The following is a 21,235-nucleotide window of genomic DNA, read 5'->3' on the forward strand; positions in this document are numbered from 1 at the left end:
TAATTCTTGTTTCTCAGGTGTGATTACTATACTTGTATCATCAGCAAAGAGAACTAACTTTGCCTCTTCATGAATATAGAATGGCAAGTCATTAATATATAATAAGAACAATAAAGGACCCAAGACTGACCCTTGTGGAACCCCATTCTTGATAGTTCCCCAGTTTGAGGAATGTGCTGATCTTTGCATGTTACGAGAACTACTTATTTCAACTTTCTGCACTCTTCCAGTTAGGTACGAATTAAACCATTTGTGCACTGTCCCACTCATGCCACAATACTTGAGCTTGTCTAGCAGAATTTCATGATTTACACAATCAAAAGCCTTTGAGAGATCACAAAAAATCCCAATGGGTGGTTTTCGGTTATTCAGATCATTCAAAATTTGACTGGTGAAAGCATATATGGCATTTTCTGTTGAAAAACCTTTCTGGAAACCAAACTGACATTTTGTTAGTACTTCATTTTTACAGATATGTGAAGCTACTCTTGAATACATTACTTTCTCAAAAATTTTGGATAAAGCTGTTAGAAGGGAGATTGGACGGTAATTGTTGACATCAGATCTATCCCCCTTTTTATGCAAAGGTATAACAATAGCATATTTCAGTCTATCAGGGAAAATGCCCTGTTCCAGAGAGCTATTACACAGGTGGCTGAGAATCTTACTTATCTGTTGAGAACAAGCTTTTAGTATTTTGCTGGAAATGCCATCAATTCCATGTGAGTTTTTGCTTTTAAGCAAGTTTATTATTTTCTTAATTTCAGAGGGAGAAGTGGGTGAGATTTCAATTGTATCAAATTGCATAGGTATGGCCTCTTCCATTAACAGCCTAGCATCTTCTAATGAACACCTGGATCCTACTATATCCACAACATTTAGAAAATGATTATTAAAAATATTTTCAACTTCTGACTTTTTGTTCGTAAAGCTTTCATTCAATTTGATGGTAATACTGTCTTCCTCTGCTCTTGGTTGACCTGTTTCTCTTTTAATAATATTCCAAATTGTTTTAATTTTATTATCAGAGTTGCTGATTTCAGACATGATACACATACTCCTGGATTTTTTAATAACTTTTCTTAATATAACACAGTAGTTTTTATAATTTTTGATAGTTCCTGGGTCACTACTCTTTCTTGCTGTCAGATACATTTCCCTTTTCCGGTTACAAGATATTTTTATACCCTTAGTAAGCCATGGTTTGTTACAAGGTTTCTTACGAGTATATTTAACTATTTTCTTGGGGAAGCAGTTTTCAAATGCATTTACAAAAATGTCATGAAATAAATTATATTTTAAATTGGCATCAGGTTCATGGTACACCTCATCCCAGTCTAACTGCTGTAGGCTTTCCCTGAAATTTGCAATTGTTAAATCGTTGACTGAACGTACTACTTTGGAGGACTGTTTAGTATTGCTGAATGGAGCTATGTCATATATTGTAACTAGCTGTGCACCATGATCAGAAAGACCATTCTCAACAGGCTGAGCATTTATCTGGTTAAACTTATCTTGGTCTACAAAGAAGTTATCTATCAGTGAGCTGCTATCCTTTACCACCCGAGTAGGAAAATCAATAACGGGTGTCAAATTGAAAGAACCGAGTAATACTTCAAGGTCATTTTTCCTATTACCCTCTTTCAGAGAATCTACATTGAAGTCCCCACAAATAATAATTTGCTTCCCCCTGTCTGACAGATAGCACAACAAGGAGTCCAAATTTTTCAGAAATAGATGAAAATTTCCTGATGGGGACCTATATACAGTTACAATTATAAATGTGCCTTTATTTAATTTAAGCTCACAGGCACATGCTTCTATATGTTTCTCTACACAAAACTTTTTTGTTTCTATACTTTTCGCACAATGATAACTTTTGACATATATGGCAACTCCTCCTTTCTCCATATTTTCTCTCATTACATGTGCAGAGAGCTTATAACCACTTACATTTACCTTATCTATATCAGTAACAATGTGATGCTCAGACAGGCATAGTATATCTATTTCATTCTCAGCTTCTAAATCTTCTAAACAAACCAGAAGCTCATCTACTTTATTCTTTAAACTCCCAATATTTTGATGAAATATACTTACATTATTTTTAATTATACTTTTATGAGACCCTTTCCTTATTCTAACATTTGCAGTACTCTCCTGTCTGAGTTTCTCATTGTGCTTAGGCCTAGTTCCTATACCAGTGGTCACATGGTGTTCAGAGAGGCAGATTATGTCAACTGGGTTGGGTGACTTTAATTCATCAATGCAATTACCTAGGACTGAGATACAACTTGGTGGAGATAAAATTTCTGGTGATTGGTGAAAATTTATAATTGGTAGCTGTGATTGGTGATCTAATGTGCTAGAATTGTGCTGTTTAATTTCTTTCCTAAACTGAAGATTTGTTTCAATCCTGACCTCTCGTAGAACTTGACATCTTTCTGTCTTACCTATCCTAAAAAAGGTGCTGCTCCAACACCTGTAACCACTGGTATTTTACCATTCATGGCAGTGCCTCCCCCCCTTAAATTTCCTGCTATTACCCCAGCCAGTTTCCCCTTCCCTTTCCTGTTGAGATGTAGGCCGTGCCTGGTATAGTCCCACCTACTGAGATAATCAACAGGAACCACACCAATATGAGCCCCCGCACCTGACCCAAGCAGCCGTTCCAACTCCAAATTAACTCTCCCAACAGAAGAGTCCAAATGAGGCCGGTCATGGCGTCTCAGGACAGATACAAATTCAACATTGGTGTGTCTCGATGCCGACGCAATCTTTACCAGGTCGCACTCTATACTGTACCCAGGATCTCTGTCGATGCTGTTCCCTGGCCCTCCCACAATAACCACGGTGTCTTCCCTGGTAAATCCTTTACAGAGTGAACCTAAATCCTCTGTCACCTGATCCAGACTAGCACTTGGTTTGAAAAAATTTGTGACCTGGTATTCTGGTCCTAATTCCTCCTGCAGAAGTTGGCCTACACCTCTGGCATGAGAACTGCCTAACAACAAAACTTTCTTCCTTTTCGATGACTTTCCTACATTCTTTTTCAATTTCCTATTGAAAGTTTGTTGTGTCCTGTCTACACCTACCTCTGCTTGAGGCTCATCAGTTTCTAACTGAAGCAACAGGTCAAACTTATTTTTGACATTCACCACAAAACTGTCAGACTTAGTTCTAGGCCTGTTCCTTCTGCTACCTTTGGATCTGACCAGCTAGTCGTTGTTCTGTTAAAAATTTTAATTCTGGGTATCTGGTAATAAATGTTGTGTATACTTGTGATCTGTATCCAGTTGTGTTGGTTCCTAAGTTTGTTGCTTGGTAATAACAGAACATGAGGTGTCGGTTAACTTCATCTGACCATCTCATCCTCTGTCTTTGTTTTCCTTCTAGGGTGGTTGCAGGAAGCATATCCTGTAACACACCTCTATTTGGATTTAATATAATTTTCCGTGTGGCTTTATTATTATTATTATTATTATTATTATTATTTGTTATTTTGTGTTTATGTCAATCTGCAATTGGGATAGAGTCAGTTGTTTTTTTGTATAGTGTATTATTGTTTTGTTTTGGTGAGTCCAATAAATTGTTTTCAGACTTGTGTTTTCCACATTTCTATTCTGCTAACACAGATATTTCACTTTGCTTGCAGGATTGTTACACAGTATTTTATTTATTTATTTATTTTATGTATCCATCCGTTGACAATAAATATTGTATGGATGTTGTCAAGGATACATGTAAGCCATTTCAAAGAAATGGGACACAAACAATATACACATAAAAAAGTACAAAACAAAATAATACAATGAAGTTAATAATAATACAATGAAATTAATATAGCCTATATACATCCCTGCTTGTTATTTTAAATGTATAGTCTGTTTTTCATAAGGCTTTAGTTTTGTCCTCCCTAAACGGCAAGTCCTTATATACACAACACTGCTTAAGTATATATTTATATCACACAACAGCTGTCCTTTAAGTATGTAAATGTAATGAATGATTAGGTAATGAATGATTAGGTACAGATAGAGTATTTTCCATTTTGCCTTTATAAATATCATCAGAAAAAATTTATTGACCTACATAGTCATTTACAGAATAAAAACATTGTTCTACTAGAAATTTTTTAAATTCTGTTTTAAATTTGTTATCATCTTCTAACTGCCTGATGTTGACTGGCAGTGCATTGTACAGTTTTGCACCGATATGGCTCACATACCTTTGTGTATTCATTCTTTTTGTTCGCTGAGTATGGAGTGCTGCACTATTACGGGTACTGTAGTTATGAAAGTCGGCATTTGTCTGAAAATCTGCAATGTGGGTCCTGACATATAATACATATTTGTATATGTATAATGATGGTCTAGTAAGTATTCTAAGCTTTTTGCATATGGGTCATCATCACCACACCCTGCTGCATTTATTTCATGCTCAGTGCCCTTCTTCAGCTGCCAATTTCACAACAAAGTTCCGCGTGGTGGACAACGTTTTCTATCATGTGCATAACAAGCCTCACAACTGGGAATCCAGCTTCACCACTCAGATAACTAGCCAAGCTCATTATAATGTTCATGGCAAAACAGACACCCTATCAACAGCATCAAAAGCAACTTTTTTTTCATGATTATTGTGATCCAGCCATCGATTTCCATTGTTCAGAAACATTGCCTGCAATCCCAACTGCTGCCTCTGAGCAGCCTTTGCCAGTGCCTGACATTTGGTCACATGGGTCAACAGGCGACTTTTACATGGAGGCCAACTGCTGTCCACCTAAGCAGCCACTGCCACAGGCCCTATATCTGTATCATTCTCAGAGACAACAGTCATGGACATTGAGCCTGCATCAGCAGCACAGCCTTCAGTATCCTCAACACTGCAAATGCTACACAGACTGGCAGCACCACCACTGCACCAACCTATGCAACTGGATGGATGTCCCACCTCTGGTTTCTTGGCAGATGTTCCCAGTGGTTCGCAATGTAAATGTCGAGATGCAGGTTGGATAGTGCCATTTGTCATCATTCCACACTGTACTGCTTCTACTGCACTATTGTTCAACCTACCCTACATCATCACCTGCATCCATGCTACGTGCCAGTAGTGCGCATTTTTGAGGGGGAGGGGGCAAAGAAATGTGGTATCAACAGTGTCCATATTGACTGCACCACATGCTGCCCTACCTCCATAGAAGATGCAACATTTAAACAGGTCACCGGCAGGTGCCACCACTAGCTGTGCTATCTACAGCACCCACTGTCTCCACCACCAGAGAACACCATCTTTGCTTCCACTCACTGCAGTCAATTGTATTTGTCTGCACATCTTCTTGAGATGACACTCACCAAGTTCCACACTCTGATGTTGGTGCAAGACTCAGAATGACACTACTATGCACCTTGCACAATGTTATTAATGTTTAAAAGACACTGCAATGATAAATGTATCAGAGACACTGCTGGAATGAAATCACAGTGATCAAAGTTACGCACGTAATTCATTATTCTGCACATATTGATGTTCTGTTTTGGAGTGGTCATAGTCAGCCAAGCTAACTCGTACCAACGGATGACACAACAGCAGGAACATGTGATGTGATACTTACCCTATGACTTATCTTAGAAGAAAAACAAACCTACATATATAGTATATGTGAATTAAGTGAAAGCTTTTGACAAGGTTGACTGAAATACATTCTTTGAAATTCTGAAGGTAGCAGGGATCAACTACAGGGAGGGAAAGTTCATTTACAATTTGCAAAGAAACCAGACTGCGTAAGTGTCAAAGACCATGAAAGGGAAGCAGTAATTGAGACGAGAGAGAGAGAGATGATTGTAGCAAATCACTGATGTCACTCAATCAGTACATTGAGCAAGCAGCAGAGGAAACCAAGGAAAAATCTGGAAAGAATATTAAAGTCCAGAGAGAAGAAACAAAAACTTTCAGTTCTGTCAATGACACTACTTGGTCAATGTCTTCATGTGTTACTTGAAATACCCCCTCCCCATCAATTTATGACAGGTGCCTCTTGCACTTACAACAGCTCCATGCATTGACTCCATGAATCACTAATGGAGACATTAATGATCTGAAGATGGTCTATGGACAACTGAAACCAGTTAACCATACCATAAACATGAACAAGATTTGTCATCTGGACTGACTGTTCATTACAATACAAGATCACTGACATTAAAACTATGAGCTGCTGTTTTTTGTTCAACAATATTTGTTCCTCATCCATGCATTGTTTTACAGAAAGTACTTCACAAACTTATACACATGGAGAAACCCAAGTGGCAATAACACTTTATTAACATTGCATGCTCCACATTGAAGGGAACAGCATACTCACCGGTTCCGTACTTCCAGCCTTCTCTTTTCCCAGAGGTTCTCCTTCACTCCAACCCATTTTTGATAATAGCTTGAAGCCCTTATTATCTGATTTAATTGGCCTGTAAAAATAAAACAAGCAATGGAGAGGAAACTAAAAATATAATTTTATACTGACATATATTTCTGAGAAAAATGTTATAGTCACTGACCACAGCAATAATGAATGCCACCTGGTGGCACTGAAGGCACAAGAAGCATTAAGGAAAGTTTATATGTGGACCAGAGATGAATGGGGAATCACTCTAGCAATTGTACATGCTGCAAATAGGGAACCCTCTGAAATCACCCTTTTGGACCAGTGAAGATGGTCTGCTGTTCTGGTGAAAGTGTGATCTGCATATAAGGAAACTGGCTGAAGAATGGTGAAACCAAGAAGAGGTGACAAGATGTTGGAATTCCACACCTCATTAGAGAACATGCCAGGTCAGAGGTTTGCCCACTCTATAAAACAGGATACGTGGCACTGGTAGCAGATCTAAAAACAAAGTACAATTCTGGTGTGGGCACAAGTATTTCAGAGCACATTGTTCTGGTGTTGTATGATCAGATGAATCACGTCCTATAATAGCAGACTCATATGCCATCATCCAGACAAACAGCTATTTGAAACATGCACTACACCACAATCAGAGGCCAGTGTGTCCAGTATTGTTTTATTCAGGACATTCACTGAGCTTCCACAGGGTCTGTTGTAGTCACTGAAGGCACCACAGTAGCTGTGGACAAAGTGAACATTACTGCAGACCACCTGCACCCCTTCATGTTTGATGTCTTCCCCAACAGCAATAGCATCTTCTAGCAGTGTAACTGTCCATGTCACAAGATCAGAATCACGCTACAGTGGTTTTCAGAGAATACTGTAAACCCACTTTGATGTTGTCTGATCTGAACCTGATGGGATATATTCAAGGCTCAGGTGAATATCGTGAATAGCACAATACTGGACACAATGGCCTCTGATCGTGGTGTAGTGCACGTTTCAAACAGCTGTTTGTCGGGATGATGGCATGTGAATCTGCTATTATAAGACATGATTCATCTGCATTATTGGGCACCAGCTTCACATCTACAAAGCACCAGCCCATGACTTAGTGGGACTGTGTAACTTGTGTACCTTGTGCACATGCCTTCGGGCATCTACTAAGGATTTGTTGAATACACACAGAATTGTTGCTGCATTGTATTTCAAAGTTGCATTACCATGCTATTAAGCAGGTGGACATAATGTTTTGGCTCATGAATGTATATTCATTCATGTAGCCAAAATGACAGTAGAAGTATTATGAGTCATCAATTTATTTCATATTTGCTAAACTAACCATTAAGAAGCTGGATAATACCTCTCTGTTTATATGCTATATTAGCAGATGAACAAAATAAACAATTCTTCTTAATAGTGTTTTGAGGGTATCTCCTTTGCCTATATGAGGTCAGAGCATCATCATAATCATAATCATAATCATAATCATAATCATCGGTAACAACGGGCAATGTGCCAATATTGACAGCAGTGTATGATGGTATGCATGGATACATGGCAAGGACATTGGTCATTCATTCATTCATTGTCTTCTTTATATGCCATCATAAAGGAGAGCCTTTAGTGATGTGAAATTAGTCACGTTATTAAAAAGCAGAAGCATCCACTGGTGGCTACTTCTAAAAGATATACCAATGACTAATTACAACTTAACACTAACATACTCTCCTTGATAATTATGAGAACTGGAATGTGCCCACTCTATAAGAAGACTACCAGCAAGGTGGCAGATGGGAGTAGTTGAATCGATTGAGTAAAAACGCAATGACTGGTATCAAATGCTTTCCTGAACAACTTTAACTAGCAAACAAGGAAGTGTTTAATGCATCTAAAATATCAGTAAATCATACAATTTCAAACAAAGTCACATACAACGCTATGGAAACTGTTAATGCAGCATGTCCCTTCTGATTTTGCAGATATAAATGCACTCCTAACACTGGCAGCACAAAAAAGTTATCAATAGCAGTCTAAGTGACTTGATTTCTATCAGTTCAGTTACACCCATGAGCAACTTCATCAACAGTTTTCTTACAGTGCACATATAGTGATTCCAGTTTATTCATATTGTATTGCATGTTTTCTTAAGTTGTCCATCTACCTCCCATTGGGCTATCATCTAGATCTTTCCCTAACTCTTGAAGTCCAGCAAAGAACTCTATCAGTTCATCTACCATCCATTCACCTGGCTACATGTCACACTCATCTCCACTTCATTTTTAATACAGTCATAATTACAACTATCCACTGACCCATTTGTATGTTTTCCTGTCTCTTCTAATAACTCCCAATAATCATCTTCCAAACTGTTCACTGTACGATTCTCAGTTTTTTAGAATTTTTGTTGTTCAAGTCCATAGCTCATACTCATAATTCAAAACTGATTATTATGATTAATGGAAAATCTCATATAAAGATGTGAAACAAATACTAACAAAGAGATAGAGGGGCTGGCCGGTACTTACCTCAGCTCAGTACAGCCGATAGATACACAAAACAGAACAGAAAATTTACATTCCCAGTTTTCAGAACTTTGTTCCTTCATCAGGGAGGAGAGAGGGGAAAAAAGGGAAGAAGGGAAAGTGGATTCAGTTACTCACAACCCAGGTTATGAAGCAACAGGGAAAGGTAAACAGGGAGGGTAGCAAGGATGGAGGCAACAACCCAGGTTATGAAGCAACAGGGAAAGGTAAACAGGGAGGGTAGCAAGGACGGAGGCATGGTTGTCAGAGGGAAGCCAAAGATATTTTGAATATCTTTGGCTTCCCTCTGACAACCATCCTCCATCCTTGCTACCCTCCCTGTTTACCTTTCCCTGTTGCTTCATAACCTGGGTTGTGAGTAACTGAATCCACTTTCCCTTCTTCCCTTTTTTCCCCTCTCTCCTCCCTGATGAAGGAACAAAGTTCCGAAAGCTAGGAATGTAAATTTTCTGTTCTGTTTTGTGTATCTATTGGCTGCACTGAGCTGAGGTAAGTACTGACCAGCCCCTCTATCTCTTTGTTAAAACTGATAAATACACATACTCACTGTAAATTTTCATTTCATACATACTGCAAAAATATGTTTAGTGAACTCTATCTAACTTACCAAAAACAGTATTGATATTTAAAACAATTGTCATTTATTCTTCAGCATAAAGATGATAAACATATTTTTATTATTTTATGCCGTTTGCAGTTTACTCACCCATTGTTCTCCGCTACTAACATTTTAATGAGAATTTTTTTTACATAATTATACTTCGTTATTATTTTACATAGGGCCCTCTCTTGTTAAACTCACGACATCCCCATCACTCCCTCTCCCTGCTTCCCTTCCCCTCTCCCAATCACCCTACTCTGTTCCCTTTCCCTTTTCCTCCTTCTCACTCCCCTACCTCCACAAGATACCAATTTAAAACATTAATTGCAGTTGCAAAACACAGTATTCTGTTACATGGTTCTGACACAGACAAAATGGATTTCTGACGCAACTGCTTAGGTAAATTCTAAATTTAAGTACAATTCTTTCCTGCCTACTGTAAAATGACGCAACTGCTTAGGTAAATTCTAAATTTAAGTACAATTCTTTCCTACCTACTGTAAAATATTAGATGGTAGGTATTTAATTTTACTTTGTTTTATATCTCAAGATGATCCAGACAGACCAAAACATGTGATGTAATTAAAAATGTGCAACTGAAACTGAACTATAAAAATGGCAATTGTTTTAAATTACAAAAAATACTTTATGCTATTTTTATTCTTCTGGTTACATATTTTCCTGTTCATACAGTCATTACTTCAGTTCCTTAAACTCACCAACTAGTCATATGACTTCATTGTTAACCTGAACAATTTTCCTTTGATATGTGGTTATAAATTATTTAAGTCTTGTTGTAACTGACATTCAAGTCTGTTCAAAAATTTGCTCTTAATTTATACACTTGTTGCTGAAGTTTTTCTGCCCCAAAGGCAAACAGTAAAATGTAACCGGAAAAATGAAGGTGGTACAAATATGTTCCATGAACATACATATTCAGTGTTTTCTCAGTTTATGTATTAGAAAATTACTCTAGAAATGGTGATAAGAGTTCTCGTGATATGAAATCTCCTTGCCTCCAGTTTGTCACTAAGTTGTTTAGATCTAATGGAAATTGCAGCAATGTATACATTATATACATTCTTCAGTATACTAACACAGGTTCATAGAAAGAAGGAATGGAAGAATACTGTTTAACATCCCGTCAGCATCAAGATCATTTGAGATGGAACACAAGCTGGGATTGTTTCAAAGATGGGGATGGAAATCGGCCGTGCCCTTTCAAATTAACCATCCTGGCATTTGCCTGGAGTGATTTAGGGAAATAATGGAAAACTTAAATCTGGATGGCCAGACAGAGATTTGAACCAGTGGCCTCCTAAATATGAGTCCGGTGTTCTAACCACTGCACCACCTCATTTGGTAACATAAGTTGAATAAATGCCTTGTTTCTCAAGGGCTGATATTAGAGAGTTTTTGAAACTGAGACAAACTATAAATCCCAGGTATGTAGTGTAACTCATACTCATAGCTCTATTCTATAATTTTTATAACTTGCTAATGACCCACCATTCTGTAATCATTTATAAAGCCTGCTTGTTTCTTTGCTGATTTATATTTAATGATTTTTGTTTAGCTGGCTAGTGATAACTTAAATCAGTATCTTGCATAACACAATGAAGTCTGTGGTTTTCTTATGTTTTGTCTGTACTCTTTCTTATGAAGTATAATAATTAAAGCATTATTTCACTTTTAGAAACTAGTCTTCTTCAACAGACATTCTATAAATTATATTGCAAGTTCCTTATGAATTACTTTGCCTTCAATGGTTATTACTGAAACACCATCATCTCCAGGCATTTTTCCTTTTTCCAAACTCCATATGGTTTTATGTACCTAACCCAGCAGTGGTGGGGGTAAGGTTGGGGTGGGGGCAAGGACAGGGCACGGGTATTGGTAGGAGTAGGGGTATAGGGTTTGGAAGTACACACATGGGACAAGGGATCAGGAGTATGAATGGTATACTGACATTCATTTTTAGTTTTACAGTAACCAAGTAAAATATTAATTAGAACACCTTATCATTACACCAATTTTCCTGTCAATGTATCATAATGTGCAGGATACTACACAGTTGCAAGGATAGAACAGTTCTAGCTCAGGAAGATTAGGAGGGATGTTATTTCTCATTTTTGGGAATGCAGAGGATGTGGTGCAGCTATTCCAGTCGAAGGTTGACTGTATAATAAACGTTAAGTTTTTTGTGGGTGACTAACAAATATGCAGGGGAATCAGGAGTGTAAAATGATATCCCACAGAGATGAAGATAATTTTCTAGGAAGGTGGATTGATGACTACATTAATGACAATTATTTACAGTTAATTAAAAGAAATTTTGGAAATTTGCCATAAATTCTAGTTCCATTCAAAGAAACGCTTAACTAATTAACAAAAACTACTTAGGATATTAGGAAGACCTGCATTAATTTACTCACTCATCCAAAGAGGCAGTATATGTCTTTTCATTTTCATTCTGAGATCCAACAGTGCAGCGCCTTAGTTCAGCTCTATCTTGGTATCTGGTATCGTCATTGCCTCTTGGATCAGGAATTCGGGGGCATAATTTTCGTTGAAGTTGTTTGAGCCCACTTTTGTAAGAGATACTTCTTTTTGTCAGCTTCTCCTCATCTGAATAATTATGAAAACAATCCGTGACAGATAACAAGAAAACAAATATTTCTTCTCATGAATATAAATCAATACACAAAACATATTAGGCACTGAGAATTGTAAGGGCCTACAGCACACTGTCATTGCAGCATGTATGCATGCTCCCAACATCTGTATGAAACAATTTTATCTAGATCTATAAGCTCACATTATTCATATGAACTTTCATGAAAAGTTGCCTCACCAATTTCTTGGATATTCATTTCCTTAGGGGCTAAAAATCACAAATTGTAAGTCTGTTACTCTGTCATAATTGTGTATATGATGTGTTTAGTATCTGTTCTTCATAATAATTTTTTGAATTAGCATTAAATATAATCTTAAATATTAATTAATATTTCATAACATGAAGTGGGTACATTATCTTTCATAGTAAATAAAGGATGTTGAGACTAGGATAAAACAATTTAGACCTATGACACAATTTAGACCTATGACATTGGTGGTTTATCTACAAATTTGATTTTCACAAAAATCTATTTTTCTCAAGACTTTTTGTCTGTGCTTTGGGCCTTATGGTTCTCAGTGTCTCATACCATTAGCTACTGTCACAAAAGCAGAAATTAATTACAAGTTTTGGAGAGTAATTCTATCATTTCTTCTTGTTCATTTTCATACAATGAAACATTGCAATACAGCAATGTTCCTTGTGAGTATTTCTTTATAAAGGACAGAAAATAATCTCAAAACATCCCAACTACTCAAGTAAATAGAAAATACATTAGACATAATTCTACCATTATGATGAACAGAATTCAAGTTACGAGGGTAATCCCAAAAGTAAGGTCTCCTATTTTTTTATAAGTACATAGACCTGTCTATTTATACAATGGTTTACATCAGTTTACAGCTTGAACATTTAGCTGAATCACTTTCCGGCCAAATGTTCTTTTCACCTAGGGAACAGCTGATAGTCACTGGGAGCCAAGTCTGGACTACAGGGTGGGTGGGTGATTATGTTCCACTGGAACTGTTGCAGGAGAGCAACGGTTAGCCGAGCGATGTGTGGGCGAGTGTTGTCACGGAGAATGTGTTCGCCCTTGCTCAACATTCCTCTTCTCTGGTTCTGAATTGCCCGTTTGAGTTTTTTCAGAGTCTCACAGTACCTACCAGCATTAATTGTGGTCCCAGCGATTCAGCTCCAATGACAAGGTGAAAGAAGAGGTTCATAACTTTCTGAACAGGATGGCAGTGATCTGGTATGAGATGGGCATACAAAAACTGCCACAGCATCTACAAAAATGTATCAACATAAATGGTGATTGTGTCGAAAAATAGCTAAATGTTCAAGCTGTAAACTGATGTAAACCATTGTAGAAATAAACAGGTCTGTGTACTTACAAAAAAATAGGTGACCTTACTTTTGGGATTGCAATCATACCTCTCTTTTATTTATTTATTTATTTATTTATTTATTTATTTTAGACAATGCATTTTAACCATCAGCTGTTTTATTTAAACTATATATCATATATCAGTTTCGATCATAGACCATCATCACTACATAGATACAAAGCAATACAAATTATCAGTATTTCGAGGACTGGTTATGACGGTTGTTTGGTTTCCCTCTGACAACTTTGATGGTGTATAAGCTTAAAAGGAAAATGAGATGTTTTTAACTGACCTGCTTTGCCTTATGTCTGGTGATGATAGTCTATGGCTGAAACCAGTAGATGATACACAGGTCAAATAAAACAGCTGATGATTAAAATCCATTTTACAAAGAACTTAAGAGCTGTTGGTTCTCTCCTGATGAAGCCATTACTTCTCATTTATCAGCTTGCCCTTGCCACATTTTAGGCCTGTTAACTAAATTTAAAACTGCAAAATTTAGTGTTCACGCAACGGGTATCGAGAAATCAATCAAAACCAATTGAATTATTATTTTTGTATACACTGAACATTAGCTCACTTCTCTGCTTCACCATGTGATCTATTCACTTCCCTCATCTGTTGTTCTATATCTTCTGTTTTTATCAACAAAATAATTTGCAGCAGTATTAGGATACCACTCAGTAAAGTTGTACATTAAGAAAGTATATGTTATACCACACAGTAGAAAGGGGGAATTTTTTTTTTTTAATAAGTTCACGCTAGCACAGCCACAAGCAATACCTGGCAAAGGTGGTGACCCAAGTACGCAGCAGAAAGAAACACTCAACACTGTAAGTTGGTCACATACATGACCACACGTTGCTGATCACTAGTAAAGAAGTGCACCACATTCGGTCACATTGAACAGAGCCTCGCAAAATTACCTCCCACACATATCTATAAATACCACAGTTCTCCAGTTCTGAATTCAGTTGGTCATTAGGATTGAAGACATTCGTACCGAAGCACTCCATTCAACAATTATTATGGTGTAGTGACATCCATGTGTTAGATGTTCCAGCACTTCTCATGAACATGCTGTTGTCATTCCCGACATGACCACATCCGTGTAACCACAACCTGCCAATCATGAGATTTCGCATTGGCACCCACCTACCACATTGCTAATGGGAAGACTGATGGCTCTCCAACACCAGTATACCTCATGGTGCTTGTTGCACTAACACTGTCATCACTGCTATGTGAGTGTGCCACCCAGTGCCTCTGTTCCTGATCATCACTGCAGGCACTTCCTGTTGCCAGGGCCTATCTGTCAGAGGAGCCAGGATTGGCTGCCTGCATGACTTCTGGTAGGGCAGTATATCCTGATGGATCATTGCATGTCATCATCATCTTCCATAGTGGGTTTGGGAATGCTCTAACAGTGTGAGGCACACATTCATGTTACAGCTTCACCTACAGACTGCTTGACAGCAGCCCACAATACTTTGGCCAAATTGCTCGTGTAGTGGCCTTAGTGACCAGCCAGCTGAGCCAACAATGGGAGTCAGTAGAATTTCACTGTGTCACTTGCACAAGACACCATCCAGGTTGACGAGAAGACACAAGTCTGTAAATCTGAATGAATAAATGTTGACTTGCTCACTATGTTTCATTAGTGCCGAAAGACACTCAGCAGATTCCACAACACCATCCTCACAATGTAGAAACATCTCTGCTTGGCACCCCTACAATTTTGCATGAGAAGTGGTTCTTTGGTGACATCAATAGGACACTGACATCATGACAGATGAACTAAGAGAGGGTGTTGCAGCATCAGCAACACCCATTTGATGTCCCAAATGGTTTCCATATGCCTCAGCTCTGATCACATCACAATGAAACCAAAGAACATTTTCTACTACCATTTTTATTCTGTTCCTATGTCAAGGATTGGACATAGAGATTTTTATGCAATGAGGAAAGTGATGTTCATCAGACCTGAAGAAGCTGTAGATATGTCACAATTTAGAGAGAACTGTAGGTAAAGTTTGGTACCCATGAGATGTAAGAGCTGTAATTTAACTGCACATAATGTACCTGCAGTATAACTGTACCAGTAACTTGCAGCACTCATAGTCATTACAGTCAAGCAGCACACAATTGTACCAAGTGTCGCTGGGCAATGATCAGACATAAGGATTAATTAAGATTATCTGTATGACTTTTGGGTGTGACTATGTCTGTTGAGTTTTGCTGTTGCTTTTAAAAGAGGGAGTGTTCTGTTTGTAGTAGTTTTGTAAGTGTAAAAGTAGTGAGACATTGCACAAAGATGCCAGAAACACAATTAGCTAATACGAATGATACTGTCGCTCTGACAGGGCACGTATCAAAATTGTTAGAGGATAATACTCAGCTGAAGTTGAATCATGACAAGTTAAGTAGGCACACAGAAGCTTTCCAAGCTTCACAATAGTCACACTTGGGTTCACATGAGGTTAAGGAAGTAGTGAGCGAACCCTCCTCTTCAGTAGATCCTTCACAAGCTAACATAATAATACCTCCTCGGGTAAAACAGAGGATGTAACGATATATGTAAATAATGTTTTATATACATACAAACTAAGTAATTGGTCAGATGAAACAAGTCTGTGGATGGCCAATCTATATCTAACAGGTGAGGCTAAAATATATGTAACGTATCACAAGTGCGCACATTCGAACAGTTAGTGGAGGGTTTACAGCAGAATTACCATAAACAGAACAGTGCTAGATCTTTCAGAGAGACGTTGAGGGGATTAGTGCAGAAAGCCAATGAAACTGTTGAAACCTTAGAATTCAAAAAGTGAACACCTAGACATATGAGTTGACACAAAATCCAGAAGAGGATCAAGTCATGCTCAGAGAAGAAGAAATTAGAGCTCTAGACATCTTTCTACAGGGCATTCCAGTGGAATTTTCATGCTGGGTTCATATGGAAAATCTGGATGACTTAGCTGCAGCACTTTGCATTGCCATGCACTTGCACGAAAGCAACATTGTTACAAAAGTACTCAATGCTCAAAAAATCTTTGCTTCTGACAAAGGATGTTACCAATGTGGGAAAGGACATTTGATGGCACATTGTTGCCAGCCACAGTGTTATAGTTGTGAATGCTTTGGCTGCAAGGTACAGTAATGTAGAAGCAAGAAACAGGTTAAATGAAACAAACAGAAGCTGGTGTTGTGCACAAATCAGAATGTTTTGTCCATCAGGAAACATTCTCAGTAAACTATAATCCTGAAAAAACATGTGCAGATATGGATAGCTGCTTCATGAGCTTATTACAAGAGAGGGAACATAAATTTCTGGTAGACACTAGTGCACATGTGTCAGTCATTAGTCTGGATCTCGTAGGTAGGAGGCGGCTAAACACTCCAAGATAGAAATTATGTGGAGTAGGAACTAATGATGTGGAGTCACCCAGGACAACACAGCTCAGCTTTATTAAGACAGAAACTAAAGGATTTCATGAGCACATGGAACTGTTACCAAAAGGGACGGATATTCTGTGAGTCTCAGACTTGACTTCCTGGATAGGCATCATACCAAAATTATTCTTTACCAGCGCACAGTTGGGCTTAGCATGAACTTATTTCCAATGGGTGCACCAGGTGCAAATGTTTCAATGTCACAAGGTACACCAATTACTGAGGTGTCACCAACTGAACTGCCAACGTGTGTATCGAAGATAGTTTCACATGTCAAAGTAACAGCAGGTGCAGGAAAGTTGACATGGGTAACTGTAAATGACAACTTACTACAATGAGAATTATGTGTGATTCAGTAACTGCAGAACAATAAAGCATTAGATGAAAGGCATTGTTTTATATGCAGAAGCATAGCATGTGTAAGCAACATAAATGGCAAATTAATGGTCCCAGTGAGTCTGGATGATTTTGGGATGGACAACACAAGTCTCCCGAAGAGATTAATAGTAGCAACTTCAGAGATATTCAAAAAGGATGAGGATAATATTGATAAATCAACAGATGATCACAGCCTCAAGCAAACCATTAATGCATCTGTATTATGTGCCTAGGTTCATCACTTGAAAGACAGTGGACAGGACGTCATGTAAAGACAATTGTTAGAATACTCAAGACTTGTTTCACTCAGGCAGTCCATTGCCAGTAACACCCATCACCCAACATCACATTCCAACAGACAATAATGCTCGAATCTACAAGAAGCCATATATAACAGCAAAGCACTTGCAACTACTGCTTAATGAATTTATACATCAACAGCTAACTGAATGCATTATCGAACATAGCAATAGCCCAAGTCAACCAATATTGCCACTGTATCAAAAAAGTCATGCAATGGAATGAAGAAGTACAGATTCTGTTGTGACTACAGTTTCCCAAATGCACGCACCATAACAGATCTGTATCCAGTCCTGAACGTCTTGAAAACATTAGACAACTTGCAGCAATGCAAATATTTTTCGACAATGGACCTTAAAAGTGCTTATCACCAATTTGAAGTGTGTCCAGAAGACAGGCCTAAAACAGCATTCACGGCACTCTCAGGTCATTATGAATACTGCAGGATGCCATTTGGATAAAAAAATGTTCCTTCCACTTTTCAACATTTGTTAGACAGAGTACTTTGTGGGTTGAAACCGAAGATGATATAACAACTTTTTCCAGAAAGTGCTTGAATGAAGCATTTCGTAGACTTGAGGACAGCACATCTTACACTTAGCACAGAGAAGTGTCATTTTGCTCAAACAAAAGTTAATAATATCAAACATATTATCAGGCAAGAGTGAGTAATGACAGATCTTCATCTCACGTCAGCTATGTGTGATTTTGCAACAGCACAAACAACACAAACAGTTGCAATCATTTCTTGGCTTATACAACTATTACTATAAATCTGTAAAGAGATTTGCTGAAATTACACAAACACTAACTCAGTTACTTTGAAAGGGAGTTAAGCTTCAATGGACAACAGTGTGCCGAGAGGTGGTTCAGAAATATAAGAAAAAGCTGAGATCAGATCCTGTGTTATCATTGCCTGATTTCAAGAAGGAATACAAACTTTCCTGCTATTCAAGTAACAGTGCTTTAGTCAGTGTTGCAATGGCAAGGAATACATGGTGACTTATCATCTAGACACTTGAAAACATGTGCAACAGAATTAGATTTTCACAAAAAATCTTTCATAATATTAAGTGTATATCGAGCACCTGCAGGTAACTTTAATCTGTTTGTAAACCACCTTGAAGCTGTACTGGCCCATTTAACAACCAAAAACGAAGAAATAGTGGTTGCTGGTGATTTCAATGTAGATTTCCTTAAAGACTCTCCCAATAAGAACTTATTTGAGTTAGTAACACTATCATTCAACTTAATTCCCACAGTAAAGTTCCCCACTAGGATAGCCACTTGCTCACAAACAGCCATTGATAATATCTTTATAGAAAAGTCCAATGAACAAAATTATATTACAAAACCAATAGTCAATGGCCTCTCAGACCATGACATGCAGTTCCTTCTGTTAAATGTTAATACTGAACAGGATATAAAATCTGTTAAATCTGAGCTCAAGAGGGTAATCAGTAAGCCAAAAATTGATTATTTTAGGACACTCCTCAGAGACATTCACTGGACTGATGTTTACAGTGCTCATGGCATGAATGAAAAATATAACATTTTTGCTAATAAAGTGCTTACCTTATTTGAACACTGCTTTCCCCCAAAACTTAACAAGGTTAGAGCAAAGTCTACAAAGAAGCCATGGATTACTCGAGGAATAGGGGTATCTTGTAAAACAAAAAGAAAACTGTATCTGTCAATCCGAAACATTTCCAATGTTGATGCTATAGCACATTATAAGAAATACTGCAAAATATTAAAGACTGTAATACGGATGTCAAAGCAAATATATTACAAGGAAAAGATAGTCATATCAGATAACAAAATAAAGACAATATGGGATATAGTGAAGGAGGAGACCGGTAGAACCAGACATGAAGAGGAACAAATAGCATTAAGAGTAAATGATACATTGGTGACAGATGTGTATAGTGTTGCAGAACTTTTTAACAAACATTTTATAACTGTTACTGAAAAGATGGGGTTGTCAGGTTCGGTAGATGCTGCTATGGATTACCTTAGACCAGACATTTCAAGTAACTTCCATAATATGAATTTGACCCTCACTACCCCAACAGAAATAATGTCCATCATAAAATCTTTAAAATCAAAAACATCTAGTGGGTATGATGAAATATCAACAAAGTTAATTAAAGAATGTGATTCTGAGCTAAGTAACATATTAAGCTATCTGTGTAACCAGTCGTTTATCAGTGGAATATTTCCTGAATGGCTGAAATATGCTGAAGTTAAGCCACTGTTTAAGAAGGGAGATAAAGAAATAGCATCAAATTTCTGTCTAATTTCACTGTTGCCAGCATTCTCAAAAATTTTTGAAAAAGTAATGTACAGTCGTCTTTATAACCATCTTATCTCAAATAACATACTGTCAAAGTCACAGTTTGGATTTCTAAAAGGTTCTGATATTGAGAAGGCTATCTTCACTTACAGTGAAAATGTGCTTAATTCATTAGACAAAAAATTGCAGGCAACTGGTATATTTTGTGATCTGTCAAAGGCATTTGACTGTGTAAATCACAATATCCTTTTAAGTAAACTAGAATATTATAGTGTAACAGGAAATGCTGCAAAATGGTTCAAATCTTATATCTCTGGCAGGAAACAAAGGGTGTTATTAGGAAAGAGACATGTTTCAAGCTATCAGGCATCATCCAACTGGGAACTAATTACATGTGGGGTCCCACAAGGTTCCATTTTGGGGCCCTTACTTTTCCTTGTGTATATCAATGACCTTTCATCAGTAACATTACCAGATGCCAAGTTTGTTTTGTTTGCCGATGATACAAACATTGCAATAAATAGCAAATCAAGTGTAGTCTTAGAAAGATCAGCCAATAAAATATTTGTGGACATTAATCACTGGTTCCTAGCCAATTCTTTGTCACTAAACTTTGAAAAAACACACTACATGCAGTTCAGAACTTGTAAGGGGTGTCCCAAGAGTATATGTCTAACATACGATGACAAGAAGATAGAAGAAGTGGACAGTGTTAAATTCTTGGGATTACAGCTTGATAATAAATTCAACTGGGAGGAGCACACCACAGAACTGCTGAAGTGTCTTAACAAATCTCTGTTTGCAATGCGAATTTTGTCAGACATAGGGGATATAAAAATGAAAAAGCTGGCATACTATGCTTACTTTCATTCCATAATGTCATATGGGATTATTTTTTGGGGTAATTCATCAAGCCAAGCTAAAGTTTTCCGGGCACAAAAACGTGCAGTAAGAATTATATGTGGTGTGAACTCAAGAACATCCTGCAGAAGCCTGTTTAGGGAACTAGGGATACTAACTACAGCTTCCCAATATATTTATTCCTTAATGAAATTTGTCATTAAAAATATATCACTTTTTCAAACCAACAGCTCAATTCATGGAATCAATACTAGAAATAAGAATAATCTTCACAAGGATTTAAAGTCACTTAGTCTTGTACAAAAAGGTGTGCATTATTCAGGAACACACATTTTCAATAACTTGCCAGCAGCCATAAAAAGCTTAACAACCAATGAAATTCAGTTTAAGAGAAGCCTAAAGGATTTATTGGTGGC

The 21,235-nt window shown here is 37.5% G+C and overlaps 1 protein-coding gene across 2 annotated transcripts in view; it reads right to left on the minus strand.

Moving 5' to 3' along the window:
* The window catches only part of LOC126088576 (angiogenic factor with G patch and FHA domains 1), a 290,555-nt gene that overhangs the window by 207,780 nt on the left and 61,540 nt on the right, over positions 1-21,235 (minus strand). For both annotated transcript variants that reach the window (XM_049906771.1, XM_049906772.1), the window contains exons 7-8: positions 11,962-12,154; positions 6,362-6,461 (exon numbers count right to left, since the gene is read on the minus strand). In XM_049906771.1, the coding sequence (XP_049762728.1) occupies positions 6,362-6,461; positions 11,962-12,154 (293 nt within the window). The remainder of the gene's footprint in view (positions 1-6,361; positions 6,462-11,961; positions 12,155-21,235) is intronic.

The sequence above is a fragment of the Schistocerca cancellata genome, chromosome 6, assembly GCF_023864275.1.
Source record: "Schistocerca cancellata isolate TAMUIC-IGC-003103 chromosome 6, iqSchCanc2.1, whole genome shotgun sequence".
NCBI classification, from domain to species: Eukaryota; Metazoa; Arthropoda; class Insecta; order Orthoptera; family Acrididae; genus Schistocerca; species Schistocerca cancellata.